The sequence below is a fragment of the Drosophila ficusphila genome, unplaced genomic scaffold (assembly GCF_018152265.1).
Source record: "Drosophila ficusphila isolate 14025-0441.05 unplaced genomic scaffold, ASM1815226v1 contig_791, whole genome shotgun sequence".
Lineage (NCBI taxonomy): Eukaryota > Metazoa > Arthropoda > Insecta > Diptera > Drosophilidae > Drosophila > Drosophila ficusphila.
This window is the reverse complement of record NW_025064737.1, coordinates 15,798,054-15,813,113: the sequence shown is the minus strand read 5'-3', so window position 1 is coordinate 15,813,113 and position 15,060 is coordinate 15,798,054. Positions and strand designations below refer to the sequence as shown.

Here is a 15,060-nt window from a genome sequence, read left to right as displayed (position 1 = left end):
CCCTGAATGCTGTTGTTATTCTTGTTGCATTTGTGGCGGCCAGGAAAAGTTCAGGGTATCCATTGCTGGGCAAATTTGTGGGGCCGTGAAAAGTCGAAAGGATAAGCATCCAAGTGGGAGTGTCCTCTATTAGCATTGTGCCAGCATTGGCAACTTAAATAATTTACTTATTTTTGGGGTTTCTTTATTGTTGTGGCATAATTATGTTTTAATGACACTTTAGGCGGCGAATTATGACAGCTCAAAGAGGCGAGGTGTTTGGCTTGATCAACTTGAAATGAGTTCAAAAACTTTTTAAGACCGAAGACTGTGGCAACTATTTGCGGTCCGTGAAGGTAATTACTTTTTGGCGCCTTATTTTTTGGTGTGGAAAGCCACAAAAATTGAACAAAAGTTTAAAGGAAATAAAGAAGGTAATGAAATAATAAATATTCTCATAAAGGTATATTTTATATGCTGCATTTATTTGAAAATCAATATTTTCGACCGTTAGTGAGTGTTTTCTGTTGTCTATTAATTCTTTTTTTCGGACATGCTTTCCTAGAACAGCTAGCACAAATAGACGCCTAACCCTATTACGAATTTATTACTAATTCCCTTTAAAGCGAAGTTTTATGCGTAACCCATTAATAAGACCGTCTGCCACCAAATGATAAATAAATCGCTTTCCAGCCATAAAACTGCCGTATGCCAACTTGAGTTCTACTCATTCAAATGCAACAAGACCTCTATGCAAAGGGGCCATTAAGCTCGTAAATCTAAAATTAAATGCCGAGATAAGCGGGCTACGTAAATTATGCCATTTGCTAAGACCCGAGTTCGCACCAAACAATTTCCGAGCCGTAAAGACGCAAAAAGCAACACACCATGCCACATAACATTTTATTAGAACTTGGCCAAAAGCAACAGGACTTCGCTGCGGCAAAAAGCAGCTCATATAGCTCTATTGTGCGTCCGGATCTTTGGGTCCGCTGCCAATGTGCTGCGCCGCCAAATTATAACAATTTCGCAATTTATCTAAGAGTGCGGCTCATAAATGGCCAGAGTCATTTGTTTAGGCGAACACACACATCCATTCGTTTCAGGATAAGCAAACTGGTGTCCTGACTCTTGTTTATGGGTGTCAGCTAATAATTCACTTAGGCTCTGCTGCATGAAATGCTTTTAAATTTAATTACTAAGCATTTTACCCACACGGCACTCGGGCGTATGCTTAACATGCCTGCTAAGCGGCAAAGGGCGTTTCAGAAACATAGCCGTACAAGTACTTGGCAGAAATATTAATGACAAGGCAAATATGTTTGCCGGCAATCGAGTTATGCAACTTCATTTTGCGCACGGCGATGATTTATCGACCAAAGTTTGTACTGGAAACAAAATTATGATTTACCTACTTGGAATATTCGCACTTTATATTATATTTGTAAACTGATAAGAACAGTCAACAGCTTCTCGTAGTAAGTTTATTAAAACATAACTGCCATTTAATTCGCATGTTTTGCCAGGAATCAATTGTATATATTTTTATGTTTTGTATAAATGTTTTGTATATTTTTTGTGTAAATGTTTTTCTTTTATTACTACTGTTGCACAGCCAACTAAAAATAGTATGTTTAAATAATTGATTTGTATAATTTTAACAAATTTATTTTATTTTGGTTATGTAAACAACAAAATTATATTTTTAATTAATTCAAACATTTTTAATAGGTTTGTATAGAGCACTAACTTTTTTCTCTGTTTAGTGCCTCTCTTGCCAGCGGCAATGTTGAAAATGTAGTTGATTCATCATTTTCGGTGAGGTGAGTGGCAGGCTCAATACGTTGCTTTCACCTTTCGGCTATTATGATGTTGAGGGAAAAGCGGAACAACCTTCCACATTCGGCATGATATATGAAAATCATAATGCGCTTTGACAGCCGTAGCCCTCGAAAGCCTCTCACTCAAACGCATTTGCGTCTAAATAAGTGGCATCCAATGCGATGGCTCGTTCGCATTTCGTTTGCCCTAGGTCAAGTATTTTTTGAAAACTTTTTAAACGCTGCCAGTTGATTTCTCTGCTCATGTTGGCGTCGGAAGAGCGCGCCTGCGCACGGATTTTGTTGACAGCAGAGAAAGTCAAAAGGAAAGCAACACGTGCTTGCCAATATTTTGCGGGTACTTTTGGGTGGGAAAAATGAAGGGTAAACAAATAAATAAACAACAACAGAATGTGTGAGTGCAAAGCTGAATGACAGTTTACGCTAAAAGTCGCGTAGTAAAATAAAATGGAGATGCGGCATGCGGTGGTGGGAGTGGTTATTTATTTATTTTTTTTTGGTGGTGCTGGGCATTGTTGGCATGTGTATCATGCTTTATGTAGCATAACTTTTGGCGCCAAAGTGGCATTCGTGCAGCGGACAGTCGGCGTGATTTATGATGTCACATGTCGCCGCAGAGGTGATGAAGTGCCCAATGCAGTCGGAATGCAGTAAAAGCGGATTTAAAATTGAATAGGAAGGCGGGGAAATGAATACAAATGGAAAGCTGATGCATGATATAGGAGTTAGATGTTGTGTTTATTTTATTTGTTCAGATGATCCAAGTGCGGTAAATCAAATATGGATTTGTTTTCTCTAGATGTTTTAAGTATTTTGAATTTGATATCCGTATGAACAAATGGAAAGGCCATAAAATATTGTTCCTTTATTTCGGAAAAAACTTTTAAAGTACTTAGTTGGGTTTCTAAAATAGTTTTAAAATATACATATATTTGGATGTAAATATTTATAGGGAAAAATCTAAATTTATTTTCCTTTTGTAAGGCTTATTAAAAATATTTCAATGTAGTAAAAATTGTTTTTTAGTTAAATGTATAAGTTTGAACAAAATGATAAATGTGTTAAAAATGATCATAAATATTATTATTATTAGTAAATATTATTTTGTCAATGATTTTCAGCAATGTCAACAACCGCAGAGCAACAACAAGTGAACTCCACCCACTGCGCCCCTTTTCTCTGAACTTTTCTCTTTCGGCCCTTCGTATTTTCTTTTTCTCTTTTTCCTTCCCAAAGGATATAGCCAGACAGATAGCGAAGAGCAGCGAAGTCCTGAGAGAGAAGAGAAATGCCAAAGGATGCGCCGATGCCGACGCAGCGTCGGCTGCGCAGTCTGCGTCGCAGTCGGCGTCGTTCGATTGTGGGCCACGAGTGGCAACAGTTGCAGTAACGGCCTTAAAAGGGGGAGGCGATGGGTGGTCAATCTACAGAGTGGGACAGTGGGTGTGTGTGTGTGAAACGATTACGCTGACAGAGATAAGCTCAAGCGACAGGACGAGGGCAGCGCTGCAACGCCGACGGCGACGTCGGCGACAGAGGACGATTTCAGGATTCAGTCATTGCCGGCGTTTCGAACTGTTTGGACGTGTCAAGCGGACGCAATCGGGATATCGCCAATATAGTTGCCAGTGGTACTGTTTTAGTATTAGTTAAGCATCGGCACACACAAGCGGATAAACTATCGAGCGGGTGTGCGTGTGTGCTAGGCACTATTTGGGGATTTAATGGAAAAAGCATTAATGGATGCTGCCTCAGGGAGTGACTGTAGTGCCAGCGGTGATAGTGGCCAGTGCACGGCTGTGTGTGTGTGTGGCCGAGCGTGTGTGGACATAAAGGGATAAATACACAGACATCACAGTTGTTTGAAATCGAAAGCTGATAATCAATTTGCTAAATAAAAAACTTTATTGAGCATTATTGCTATAAAAGTGAAATACCAAGTATCCTCGAAAATTTACAAAATTAACTGAGGAATTCAAGTAACATAAAATGGTCTGAAAAAAGAAACATTCTTACTTAAAGGGCTTATGAGATAACACAAATCGAAGACATTGTGAGAAAGATTTAAAATTTACTTCGGAAAGAAAATAGTTTTCTCTAGTTTATTTGTTCTTAAAAATTCTCCTAATCCTTTTAAAAAGCATTTTGTTACAAACAATACGATTTGTTTAAAAACTGCGAAAAAAAAATTTCATTCAAAATTAAAGGTTAAATTAATTGTTTCAGAATAATAAGCTTATGTTTAACAACATAATTATTAAAATCTAGAGTCAATTGTTAAATGGCTCATTTCGGCCTGAACTATTCTCTAAGTGCATACATCAATTTTTCGGGGTCTGTGAGATTCTGTGTATGTGTGGCACTGCCTAAAACTATGCAGCGCAATTTCGGAGCTGACATTTTGTTTGTTCGCCCCTAGATGAGAGTGTGTGTGTTTGTGCTAGTGTTGGCGTGTGAGTGGTGTTTGGCTTTATCGTGGATTTTACTGACTTCACGGGTTATTTGTCCGCTCGAATGTGTTCATAAAAAATGTAACAAAAGTGGATTTTCGCTGGGCCCCTCCGAAACGCTTACGCTTTGTGTGCACACGGGGTCCTAACATCCTAACGGAACCGGAAACGGAAGCTACTGGTGCATACACAACACAAAACCCACACTCACGAACACCCCAAAAAAAAAAGGGACCCCCGCCAAGTGGATAAAGTAAATTGAATAAAAGGTGAAATAATTTGAGCGCTAAGCAGGCCGAATTTCGGCTAATGGAAAAGTGTGAAAAAAGGTCGGCCAAGTGAATCCCGATAAAAGAGAGCAAAAGCAAAGCCCGGGAAAAAATGCCGGCGAACGTGTTTTCGTTGGGAGAAAAATGCAAATGTAGCGGTGACTTTTTGCGGCAATTTATGGAGCGGCAAATTGAATCGAATGGCCACCGTACTGTCAGCGATGACGTGCCGTGAAGCATGTGCCGTGCGATTATCAAAGTGTGATAAAAGTGCGGTAACAATTGCCAAAAGAAAAACGGAGAAAAAGTTGGGAAAAACGGAGAAAGAGAGAGCGCGCAATCCCTGCCCAGTCACAAGTCTATAAAAATTTACCGTCTATGCACTGCGTATAATTTATGGCCGCGATTCGTTCTCCTTTCTCCGACATCTTTCCTGGTTTTTTTTTGCGGACCACCTTTTTGGCAATTGTTGAATGCAGCCGCAAAATATGCCATGATTTTTTTCGCCATCCAGCATGTGTAAGCTGCCAGACATATGTGTTAGTGTTCCGGGCAAGCTGCCAAAAATAATAAAATCACAATCCTATGGCAGACAACTCCATATGAGCGGCGGATCCTGCAGCCAGGACGAAGGATTTCGGAACTGCAAGATAACGAGGTAATTTCACTGAATGACTCGCCGTTTTCCGAGCTTGTTTGTTGCTTAGTCTAAGCAAATTGAGTTGCCCGCCTGGCCAACAAAAATCGGTTTTTTCAGTTTGGTTTGGTTTGGTTTACTTTCATTTTTGGTTTTTGCTTCTGGGATCCGCAAGCTGTTGAATTATGCATTGCCCGGAGATAAGCTGGAAATGTTGCACAAGGCTGCCAATTTCAGTTCGACTGGCCATCGAGGGACTTTGGCTGCGGGGTGTCCATTAAATTTTAATCTCAGAAAATATTTGTATGCAACGGGTGCGACTGCGAAGCCAATCTTGAAGAGCTCTCCCAGATAGCTGGTGCACAAAGGAAAAGGAATGTGGTCAAGGGAAAAATTTACATTTTATTGGAAATTCTATTCGATTCGCTTGAGTTACACAAAAAACACCACCTTTCCTCCATTTTACAGAGTGCTACTGCATTTTGCATTCCGTTTGATACCAGTTTCGGTTTTCGCATTTCTTAAAGTTTGAAAAGCACTTTTAATCTGATATGCATACAAGATAAGTGGAAATGTTAATATTTTAATCAAATTTATTTTGCGATGTAACAAATTTTACCTCGAACTATTTTATGGTTACTTAGAAAATGTTTAAAGTGTTTTTTATTATTATTACAAAAAAACTAAGGTTGTTAAACCTAAGATATTTAAATTATATCTTCAAGAAGCAAGCAGATTTTCACTTTCCATCCAGTCCACTGAACTCTTTAGGAGACATAATCGTCGTTGTCATTACTCCTGTATTTAGCGGTCTCATTACGTTCTTATGTCTTTCACATTCACGCTAAATTACTTCCTCATTTGACACCTCCAACTGCTATCAAGCGGAAAATTTTAAAGAGTTGTGTGCAGGGTTCGCTGCAAGCGGTTGTACCAATTAAATTTATTTGTTGGACGAACCAGCGATGTCACCGCCATGGCCAACGTCCCCGCAATACACTCAAGTCAACTTTATTCATAATAACAGAAAGAATTCTGCGCTGCACGACAGCAACATCAGTAAACTGAAAGAAATTTACAAAAACTTAAGTAACATTTTGATAACCAATAATACAATTTCTTGCTTTAAGAATTCTCTTCGAAGTATTTGAAAATTGAAAAACGTATTATATTTTTCCTATCAACAAAAACCAAATTTTTGACTTATATATATATAAAAAGGAAATAAAATATGTTTTTAGTTGATTGATTTGCAATATTATCAGCATTTTTTGGCTGTGCAGCAACCGCGACTAAACAAAGGCACTCGAAAACGCCGGAGGGCCAAGAACAAAGATAGAACGGCAGCCCAGAAAGCTCGGGGGTTTGTCAATGTGACAATGCAGCATCGCTGAACTGAACCGTTGGCTCTGAAAACCGAGCAGATATATGTATCTGGAGAATCCGGATCCCAAAGGGAATGTTGCAACGGCAGGCGACGAACAATAGAAAGTTGCCATGGCAGAAAAAATATGCGCGCCCATTACATTTTGTTGCCGTGCCTCATTTTTCTTGTTGCCCTTCTAGACAACCGCTGTTGTGCCCGAATTGATGTTATATAAAAGGTGGCCAAACATTTGTAGGGACACGCGATATCAAAGGGGCGGGGCGGGAACGGGGGCGGTAGGGTGGGCGATATGAATGGATCGGGCAGGGCAAAATGTTATTAGGTGGCTCGTCGCCTTTGCATTTCCGGAAGCCCACCGTCTAATACCCAAACCGAAGCACATTGAAAGAAATCTTTATTAAAGATAAAAAAGCAATAGGAAAATTCTTTAATATTTGTACTTTACACTACAAATGGTTTGTTTCAATATTTTAAACGCAAAACATGTCATAGCTAAACAAAGGTATTAAATATTAAAGGAATAATTATATTTATGGAAAGACGTTATATTTTATCATATATTTGGTACACGTTAATTAATTTTAACAGTTTATGTAAAATATGTATTCATAATCATAAGAAATCTATAACGGAACTAAAGATAACGTAATTTTTGCTTTCCTCTAAAAATCATCTAAGGACTGAGGATTCGTTCTAGTTTTTTGTAAAGTGCAGTCTTAGCCTCATTTCAGTTGGGCTCGTCCTGAACTGTAGTCCAGGTTGGGGAGTACATTGTTCCAGTGTCCGTTTTGTTTCGCCGCCGAAGTAGCGGCTAAAGCTATAGCTATACCTATAGCTCTGGCCATTCAGGAGTACGCGGTCCGCTACGGATGCTCTTTGACTTGCGGCCCGAGCCATTGTTGGCCATAACCAAAGAGTTGCACTTCAGTCTGGGCGAGTGCAAATGGATCCATTGTTCCGGGTATTTCGCATTAGGCCCGACCGAAGGGACCCAGAAGTGGGTGCTGCCAACAGGAAATTGCTGGCACTATGGCGACCGGGGACGGCTTTAAGTCGCCTTTAAACTGCCGGCTGACAGGAAGTCGGGCATATAAATTGCCAAGCTGTCAACCAGCGCTAAACGCAAACACATCCGCCCCAAAGTGCTGCGAATATGTACTGTGTGCTGAACGTACATATATGCAACACCTTTTGCATGCGAGAACAAAAAGAAAACAAACATTGCAGGTGACGAGCATTAAAACGATTCAACAGCTCCGTCTCAAAGCAAGAAAAATTATATTGCTTAACGCCTGCACCACCGACACCACCCATCGGCCCCGAACCACCACCCACGCCCACTCCCACTCCTTTCACCGGATAAGGGCGTGGCAGCGGCGGATGCAGCAACGTTTAACCTCAGCCAGCAAGTGAGTGGATCACTGAAAAAAATCACATACTAGCCCTGACAAGTCAATGTTAGTCAATTAAAATTTTGCAAGGCGTCCTTTATTGTATGCGAAATGTATAAAATTATTTGCTATTAGGGTCTAAGCAAGAACCTCTTATATATACCATTTAATATTTTAGACTTATAAAGCTTTAGAGCGAATTTAAAAAAACTTCATAGGATTTTAAAAAACTATTTCGCAAAACATTATAAGTACTTTCCATGTTGATTTAGGGCTTTTAGAATTATTAGTTTTTTTTTTTTACAATTTATAGCTATTTCAAAATGTATATAGTAATTTTCCTTAGTGTTTCTCGGATCATGGGGTGATTTTCGCTCGACTGCCTCGGCAACACATGAAGGCATGACCATGTTGCCTTTGAATTGTTGCCGTCGCTATTGCTTTTGCTGTTTGTTGTGGCGTTCCGCACTTAAAGCCTTTCACGCCCCACAAATCCTGGAGTGGGACTGAAAAGGTGAGAAATAAAAAATGAAAACATCCACTCGTGAGCTCAAGGTGCATGCTGAGCGAAGGACTCGCAAGGAGTATCCGTTGCATTGGTTCGCTGCAGCGGAGGGGATGTGGAAGTGGCCTGTTTTCGGCGATTCCATTGTGCAAGATTGATTGCCCAGCTGCGAATTGTTTCCACGTTAGCGGAGATGAACCTAATGTATGCTATGGTTCATTGGTCCAAGAACAAGTAGTTTTTCTAACCTAATTGGAGGGAGTATAAAATATTTACATTTATATAATGTATTGTTTACTATCAAAGAAGTTGTATTTGTTGTTTTTATCGTCAGCGTTACAAAAACAAGTACTCATATTATAGTATTGTAATTAACATGCTTGAATTATTATTGGTACACACGGTCTTTAAAATTATAAAATTTATCCCAATTAAAATAACTGAAATTGAGCACAAAAAGCTTGTGCCCAAATGTTTTATTCATTGTCAATTAGGGAAATGCTGAGAGCAGAGGACAGATCATAAAATAACCGATGAATTCCCGAACTGGATTATTAAAGCAAATAAACAGTTATTACAAACTGCGCCACACATCACACTAAAACAAACAAACAAGAGCTCAACAGGGCCAAAACTGCAAACGGCAAAACCCAGTTACAAAAAGCTTATATAATCCAGAGTGACACAACTAAAGCGGCGTCCACATATTTAGTGTCAAATTTGCTGACAGTTAGCAGTTATGACACCAGACACACAAGCCAAAGTAATCGCTTTGCGAGGGGGCAGGACGAAGGACGAGGAGCGCGGAACGAAGGGCGCAGGATGCGGCTTGTATCCTGTCAACTGAAGCTGGCCCACCTCCGTCGGCGAAAGGATCCCGAAGTCAGACAGTTGGACGGGACAAAGCGTGCAAAATAAAAACTCATTAAAAATGAAAGAGCTAACACCCACACGCAGCCTTTCCCCGTGTGTCCCAGTGTGTGTGTGTGAGTGTGTGAGTGGGTGTGCTTGCAAGGACTAAGGACTCTAAGGACGATGCCGTCCAAGTGCTGAGCAAAGAAACGGATTGCTCGTGGCAAATCGCTCAACAAAAGACGCTGCCAGAATAAACAAATCATTTTAAATTCTCAATTAAATGCAAACACTGATGCCTCCGCCCATATGTGCCGTCTGAAAAGGTGTCAAGTTGCAAACATTAAAAGAACTCTTCTGTGTGACCCTCACCGCCCACTTTTCGCCGCCCTTCGCACACAGCAGCCCCGAAAATACAGACGGAAAATAAAGACTTTCCCATAAAGAACTTGCTTTTGACAGCGAGAGCAATGAAGCTTTTAGAATTTCTCGGAACTGAGTTTTCAGACCAAAGACCCCAAGATGAAACCTTTTAATTTCAAAAGCATGCTTAAAATTAAACAGCCACATACGAGTATTTTAGATGTATTGAATTTAAGTTTTCGTAACTTTGATTTTAATGGGTTATGCTTTTAAATTGAAAATTAAAATAGCAAATCAATCTTATTAAATAATAGTCCATTTGTATGAACTTATCACCTTTAAATTTCTTTAACAACCCCTACTTTCTTTCACTGTACAATCCAAAGACTGTCGATTGTGTGTAATGGGTGTCATGATGATGTTTATTTAGTCGCTAAGCTAAGTGCCCAACCGGCTAAGGAAACGAGAAAACCGAGAGAGGAGGGCGCCAAAGGATTCTGCTCGAATTTTTTCGCTCGGCTGTTGAACTCCTGCTTCTCGACCTCAAAACATGTTTATGTCTTCTTCATTGTTGTCGGCAGCTCGTGCGAGGGGAAAACTTGGGTTTGGCCGGGGCCATTCCGAATAAAATTTAATGATGGCAAAAGTCATTCATTTCGTATGCTCGCTCATAAATACTCGTTAAATGTATTTGCCAAGAGCTCTACAGCAATGCAAACGCAGGATTGCTCTCGGTTTCTGTCTGTTTGGATTGTGAGTGTGTGTGTATGTTTTCTGTATGCGAAGGTTATTTCTGTTGGGGGTATTACGAGAATAGGAGCCCCCCAATTCACAGAACTGATGTTGATTTCTCGCCTCTGTCGTGCTGTGTTGTCGAGTTTCGACATATTTATATAGCACTTTGTGTGTTCTGTATTTCGAATTGTTGTAATTGTCCCATGGGTTGTTTACGCAGCCCGGCTGAAAATCGCTCAAAAGCCCAAAACCTTTACCATCGAACAAGAGTTGAACTTGACATGCAAATGGGAAAAGAGCTCAATGGGAATGTTAAAGTTGCATAAACTATTGAAAATACTTATTTTCCTTAATAATCCGCATTATAGTGGATCCTTATAGAGTGGAGCAATAAATATTTTATTGGTTTTTAGGCATCAGCAAATCAAAACTTCAATCCCGCAAAGCTTAAATCACACACGTAACTGAATTAAAAATAAACCAATCCTTTTGAGCGTATTTATTTTAATTTGACTTATCCCAATTTAGTTTATGCAGACTTGTGCAATATATGATTGCTGAACTATCTTATCTTGGTTTAAAAATGCAACGTTTTACAGTTCTCTCAGGCAAACAATTGAAGGGAAAACATTTTCATAATGCATATGTAAATTAAACTGTTGGCTTTCGTCTTTCATGCATTTCAGGTGGCTGAACATCATCAAAAACGACTGAAAATTTTCAAATAGAAACAGAAATAATAGCTGCAGCAAGGGGCTTAAACAAAAGCCAAACATCAGCAAAGCCACAGAGAAAGAGCAGTAGATGTTCATATTGGGAAAACAAACAATCCGGATACAAGAAGAAGCTGCTGCAAAAATAAACCAAACTAAATTTAATTTTCTACAGACCACACATTGAATTTTCATGCAACGAAATGAGTTTTTTAGAGCCTTCTTGTCTAGTCCTGGCAAAATGTAAGTTTTAAAGACACTTTATATATAAATACTAGAATAAAAATAAAAAGATTTACAATGATATTAGGGATACTTTTTATGCATAACTTGATAACTTTGATAGCTTTAAATTTATAAATATTTATTATTTTTGCAAAGAAAATGAAAATTCTTAAAACAATTGTTTGCACATTCTACACTTGTAACCTAAATCAATTTTGTGTGTATTTGGATACTGAAGTTATACTTTTTATTTTAAAATTATGCTTTAAATTCTATTTAAAATAAGGAAATTGCGTTGTCTGATTTGATAATGAAATTGGTTATAATTTTTTGCTTTATAACGTTACTGCTTGAGCTGCTGAAAGTACTGGCAGCTTGTGGCACTCAGTCGGTGGCAAACAAACTGCAGACTCTGTATAAATATATCAAAAAAGTTGGCTGCAGGTTGCAGCCACTAATTCGCTTCCCAAGTGGCTTGGCTCAGCAGTCAAGTGGCGCCTAAATGTGAGTCTGAACGCGAATCTGAATCAAGCGTTTGCTGCCGGCGGCGAACGAAACCGAATCCAAATTAACCGCATTTATGAGTTGCACTCGAGCTGCTCAAAAAACCCACAGACACACACACACATACAAATACACACTAGCTGTGTAAAATGCCGGCAGCTGTGGCGGCATTAAAGTTTTGAGTAAACTACATACATGGCGACAATGTTGGTAATTAACCTGCTACATGGTCTACCCCATTTTCCTTCGTTTTAGCCCTGCTTTCGGGAGCGTTCCTGCTGGCGCTGCTTGCCACGCCCCTTGTGGCCACAAGCGGCTTACGGGTGCCCACATTCCTGCTGGAGCCCGCTCCGCGGCTGCTCTTCGGCAACGACACGGGCGCCCAGGTGAGCTGCACCGCCCACGGCAGTCCGCCGCCCCTCGTCACCTGGGTCCTGCGCGACGGATCGCTCGCCACCCAGGTGCCGGGCCTCAGGTAAGTTCCTGCGGTGTCCGCAGCAATGCTCCCGGGTGGTAATAAGCGGATGCACACGCTGCACTCGGCGAAAAGTGGGAACTTAAAATATTAATAAATTAAAATAATTAATAAAAATGTAATAAAAAAGGCGTAAGCCTATAGGTGAACCTGATAAGTTAAAGCTTTTAAAACTGGATATATAAAAAAATCTATAAATTAGTTGATACGTTTAATATTACAATTATTTATTTAAAAAAAGTCCTTCAGGAAATATTTCCAATTCCATTAATGATGGTAATAAACAGTAAAGTTTATTTGCCACACAATTTTGAAACACTCTATAACTTCCACAATATTTTCTCTAAATTATATGTTAACCATAATTCCGCCTGGTTTCTTGCAAGTGTACCCCTTTATTGTTGGCAACTTGTGGCGTTAAGAATGTGTCGTTTGGCTTCCTGACGGCGGTTTTGAAAGTCACATTGCTGCGGCTTCAGTTTTGCGGGTTGCATTAAAGTTATTTCCCGAATTGCTTCGTTTTAATTGACATTGCGCAAAAGACACCGTCGCGAAAAGCTGTGAAAATCAATGTTAACAGACGAGTACCGCCCTCACCTCCTTTATCACCCCTTCATCATTCCATCTCCTTTGTGGCAACATTTTGAATGGAAATGCTCGAATGGCAACAAGAACAACAACACTGCGGGGGAGGCAGACAAAAGACGAGCTTTTGGGTTTGTTGTCTGAAAAGGCCAAAGAAATTACACAAAAGTAATGCAACCAAGTTGCAGACACAGCAATACTAATGTACATACAGATAAGGATAAAATAATAGCACCAACAATGAATTACAACCAAAGAAAACCAACTGATTTAATCTTTGACGTTGATAATAAATTTTGTAAATAACTATAATAGATTACCTAGCTTTTTATTAAATTTTAACCAACTTTCTGTTCCAATGTGACAAGTTTTTAGTGCTATTATTTTGCTCGTAATTGTTTCTGTCTCCAGTGGCTTTTTCTATCTATTTCTTCTGTGGGTGACATGTGTGCTAACATTTAAAATATTAAAAACGCAGTCTTTGCGCAATGACAACTTGAATGCGGATACACACACGCGTTCAGCATTAATCAAACTGAGTACATTAGTTCTCCACACAAGCAGGGCCTTAATTTGCGGTTATTTAGTTGAAATCCATTAGTCGAGCTTTAGCGAAATTAACGCACTTGGCAAACATACTGCAGGTATTTGCATTTATGCAACCGTTTTGTTTGGCTTAGAGCTCTGTTAACAAATTGCCGCTGATCCATTGTCCGGCCTCTTGAACGGATTATTATGTAACGAGAAAAAATGATAAACAAACAAATATACGGCAATGGCAGCAGACATTTAAAGCAGATAAATCGTAAAAATAGCGCACTTGCTACGGCACGACCCGAAAATAAATACGGAGATAAAAATGTATAAACTCACGGCGGCCATATGGCAACAAATTTACTAAAAGAATTTTTATGTTTCGCAAAATGAAATGTCATTTCAAATACGTGATCTCGCACACGTCCGTTAGCCGGGGATTCCGAACGACTATACGAGTGTATATATGTCGACGACTGTCAGTCTGGCAGACCCGAAAAAGTATAAAAAAAATGTGAACAAAACTGAGTTGCGTTGGCAGTGCATAGAAATGAAACAAAATTTATTTTAAGCTACTAAAGAGCATGGTTGAGTTCAAGTGACGAGTATATAGGACGTGTACTTATCTACTGCACCGACGTACGGACGGACGGACAAACGGACGGACGGACAGACTCCGGGTAATGGCGAACGGACAAGGAACACGGAGCACGGAGTCAGCCAGCTCTTTTTTCACTCGGCTCCCTTTCCCAGCAAACGCAATAGACGTAAACAAATTGCTGGCACTTAAACATTTTTGAAAACAGCGCTTGATGAAGTTTTCCCTTTTTCGGTTCATGTTGGCTCGCTCGTTGTCCTCGGCATCAGCATTCAGTATGCCACATCCCTACAACCAAGCCGAAATCCCATCTAGCTGCACGAAGAGAAATGGTTATAGTTTACGATGATCGATTCTGAAATGCTTCAGCTTTGAAATTTATGTATTAAACATATTTATTGGATGTGCGGGTATCTAGTAAAAACCAGCAATAATTTTTACGGGGTTTGAACTTAACAATTTGTTGGATTACTTTAAATTAGTTTCTAATGTGTTATAATAAACATTCGTATAGACTTGTAAGGAGACATCCTTATACTTCATAATGGATTAATGGAAAACTCTAAGCCAAAAAGTAACTTTAGTAATGGAGATTTCTTTGAGTGCACTCTTCGTTGTCATCATAGCTTGTTAGCCCAGACTGCAACTGCAGTTGAGATGATTAGCGGACTGAGACAGCAACTGCAATTGGAGTGCCGAGGGGGAACGGAAAGAGAGGGGAATGTGGGAGGCTCTGTGGCCTGCATGACTTATGTGATGGGAGGCTGATGTGTTTGGGCTGTTTCAAAACCATAGAGCTAATCAAATGCATTAAAGCCCTGGGAGAGGCTTAAAGTTTGATTTGGCAAACCATGTTAGCCGACGTTTGGATTAGGGAACAAGCCAGAACGCATAAGCTGATGAATGGATTCGCAATGACTGTATTATGCCAGACATAACAAACAGAGTTGAACTTGAAAAGGCAACTAGATGGGATTAATCTTGCAATAGCCAATTATTTTCATGAAATTTGATTTA

At 39.7% G+C, this 15,060-nt stretch overlaps 1 protein-coding gene across 5 annotated transcripts in view; it reads left to right on the top strand.

The window, feature by feature from the left end:
• The first annotated feature begins 3,377 nt into the window (after nucleotides 1-3,377).
• Nucleotides 3,378-15,060, top strand: part of LOC108092144 (Down syndrome cell adhesion molecule-like protein Dscam2) — a 33,836-nt gene continuing 22,153 nt past the window's right edge. For 4 of the 5 annotated variants that reach the window (XM_017191659.2, XM_017191656.1, XM_017191658.2 and 1 more), the window contains exons 1-4: nucleotides 3,378-3,451; nucleotides 5,054-5,197; nucleotides 11,096-11,365; nucleotides 12,107-12,326. In XM_017191659.2, coding sequence (XP_017047148.1) covers nucleotides 11,326-11,365; nucleotides 12,107-12,326 — 260 coding nt within the window. In that variant the 5' untranslated portion in view covers nucleotides 3,378-3,451; nucleotides 5,054-5,197; nucleotides 11,096-11,325. The remainder of the gene's footprint in view (nucleotides 3,452-5,053; nucleotides 5,198-11,095; nucleotides 11,366-12,106; nucleotides 12,327-15,060) is intronic. The other variant, XM_017191657.2, reaches the window with a different exon arrangement.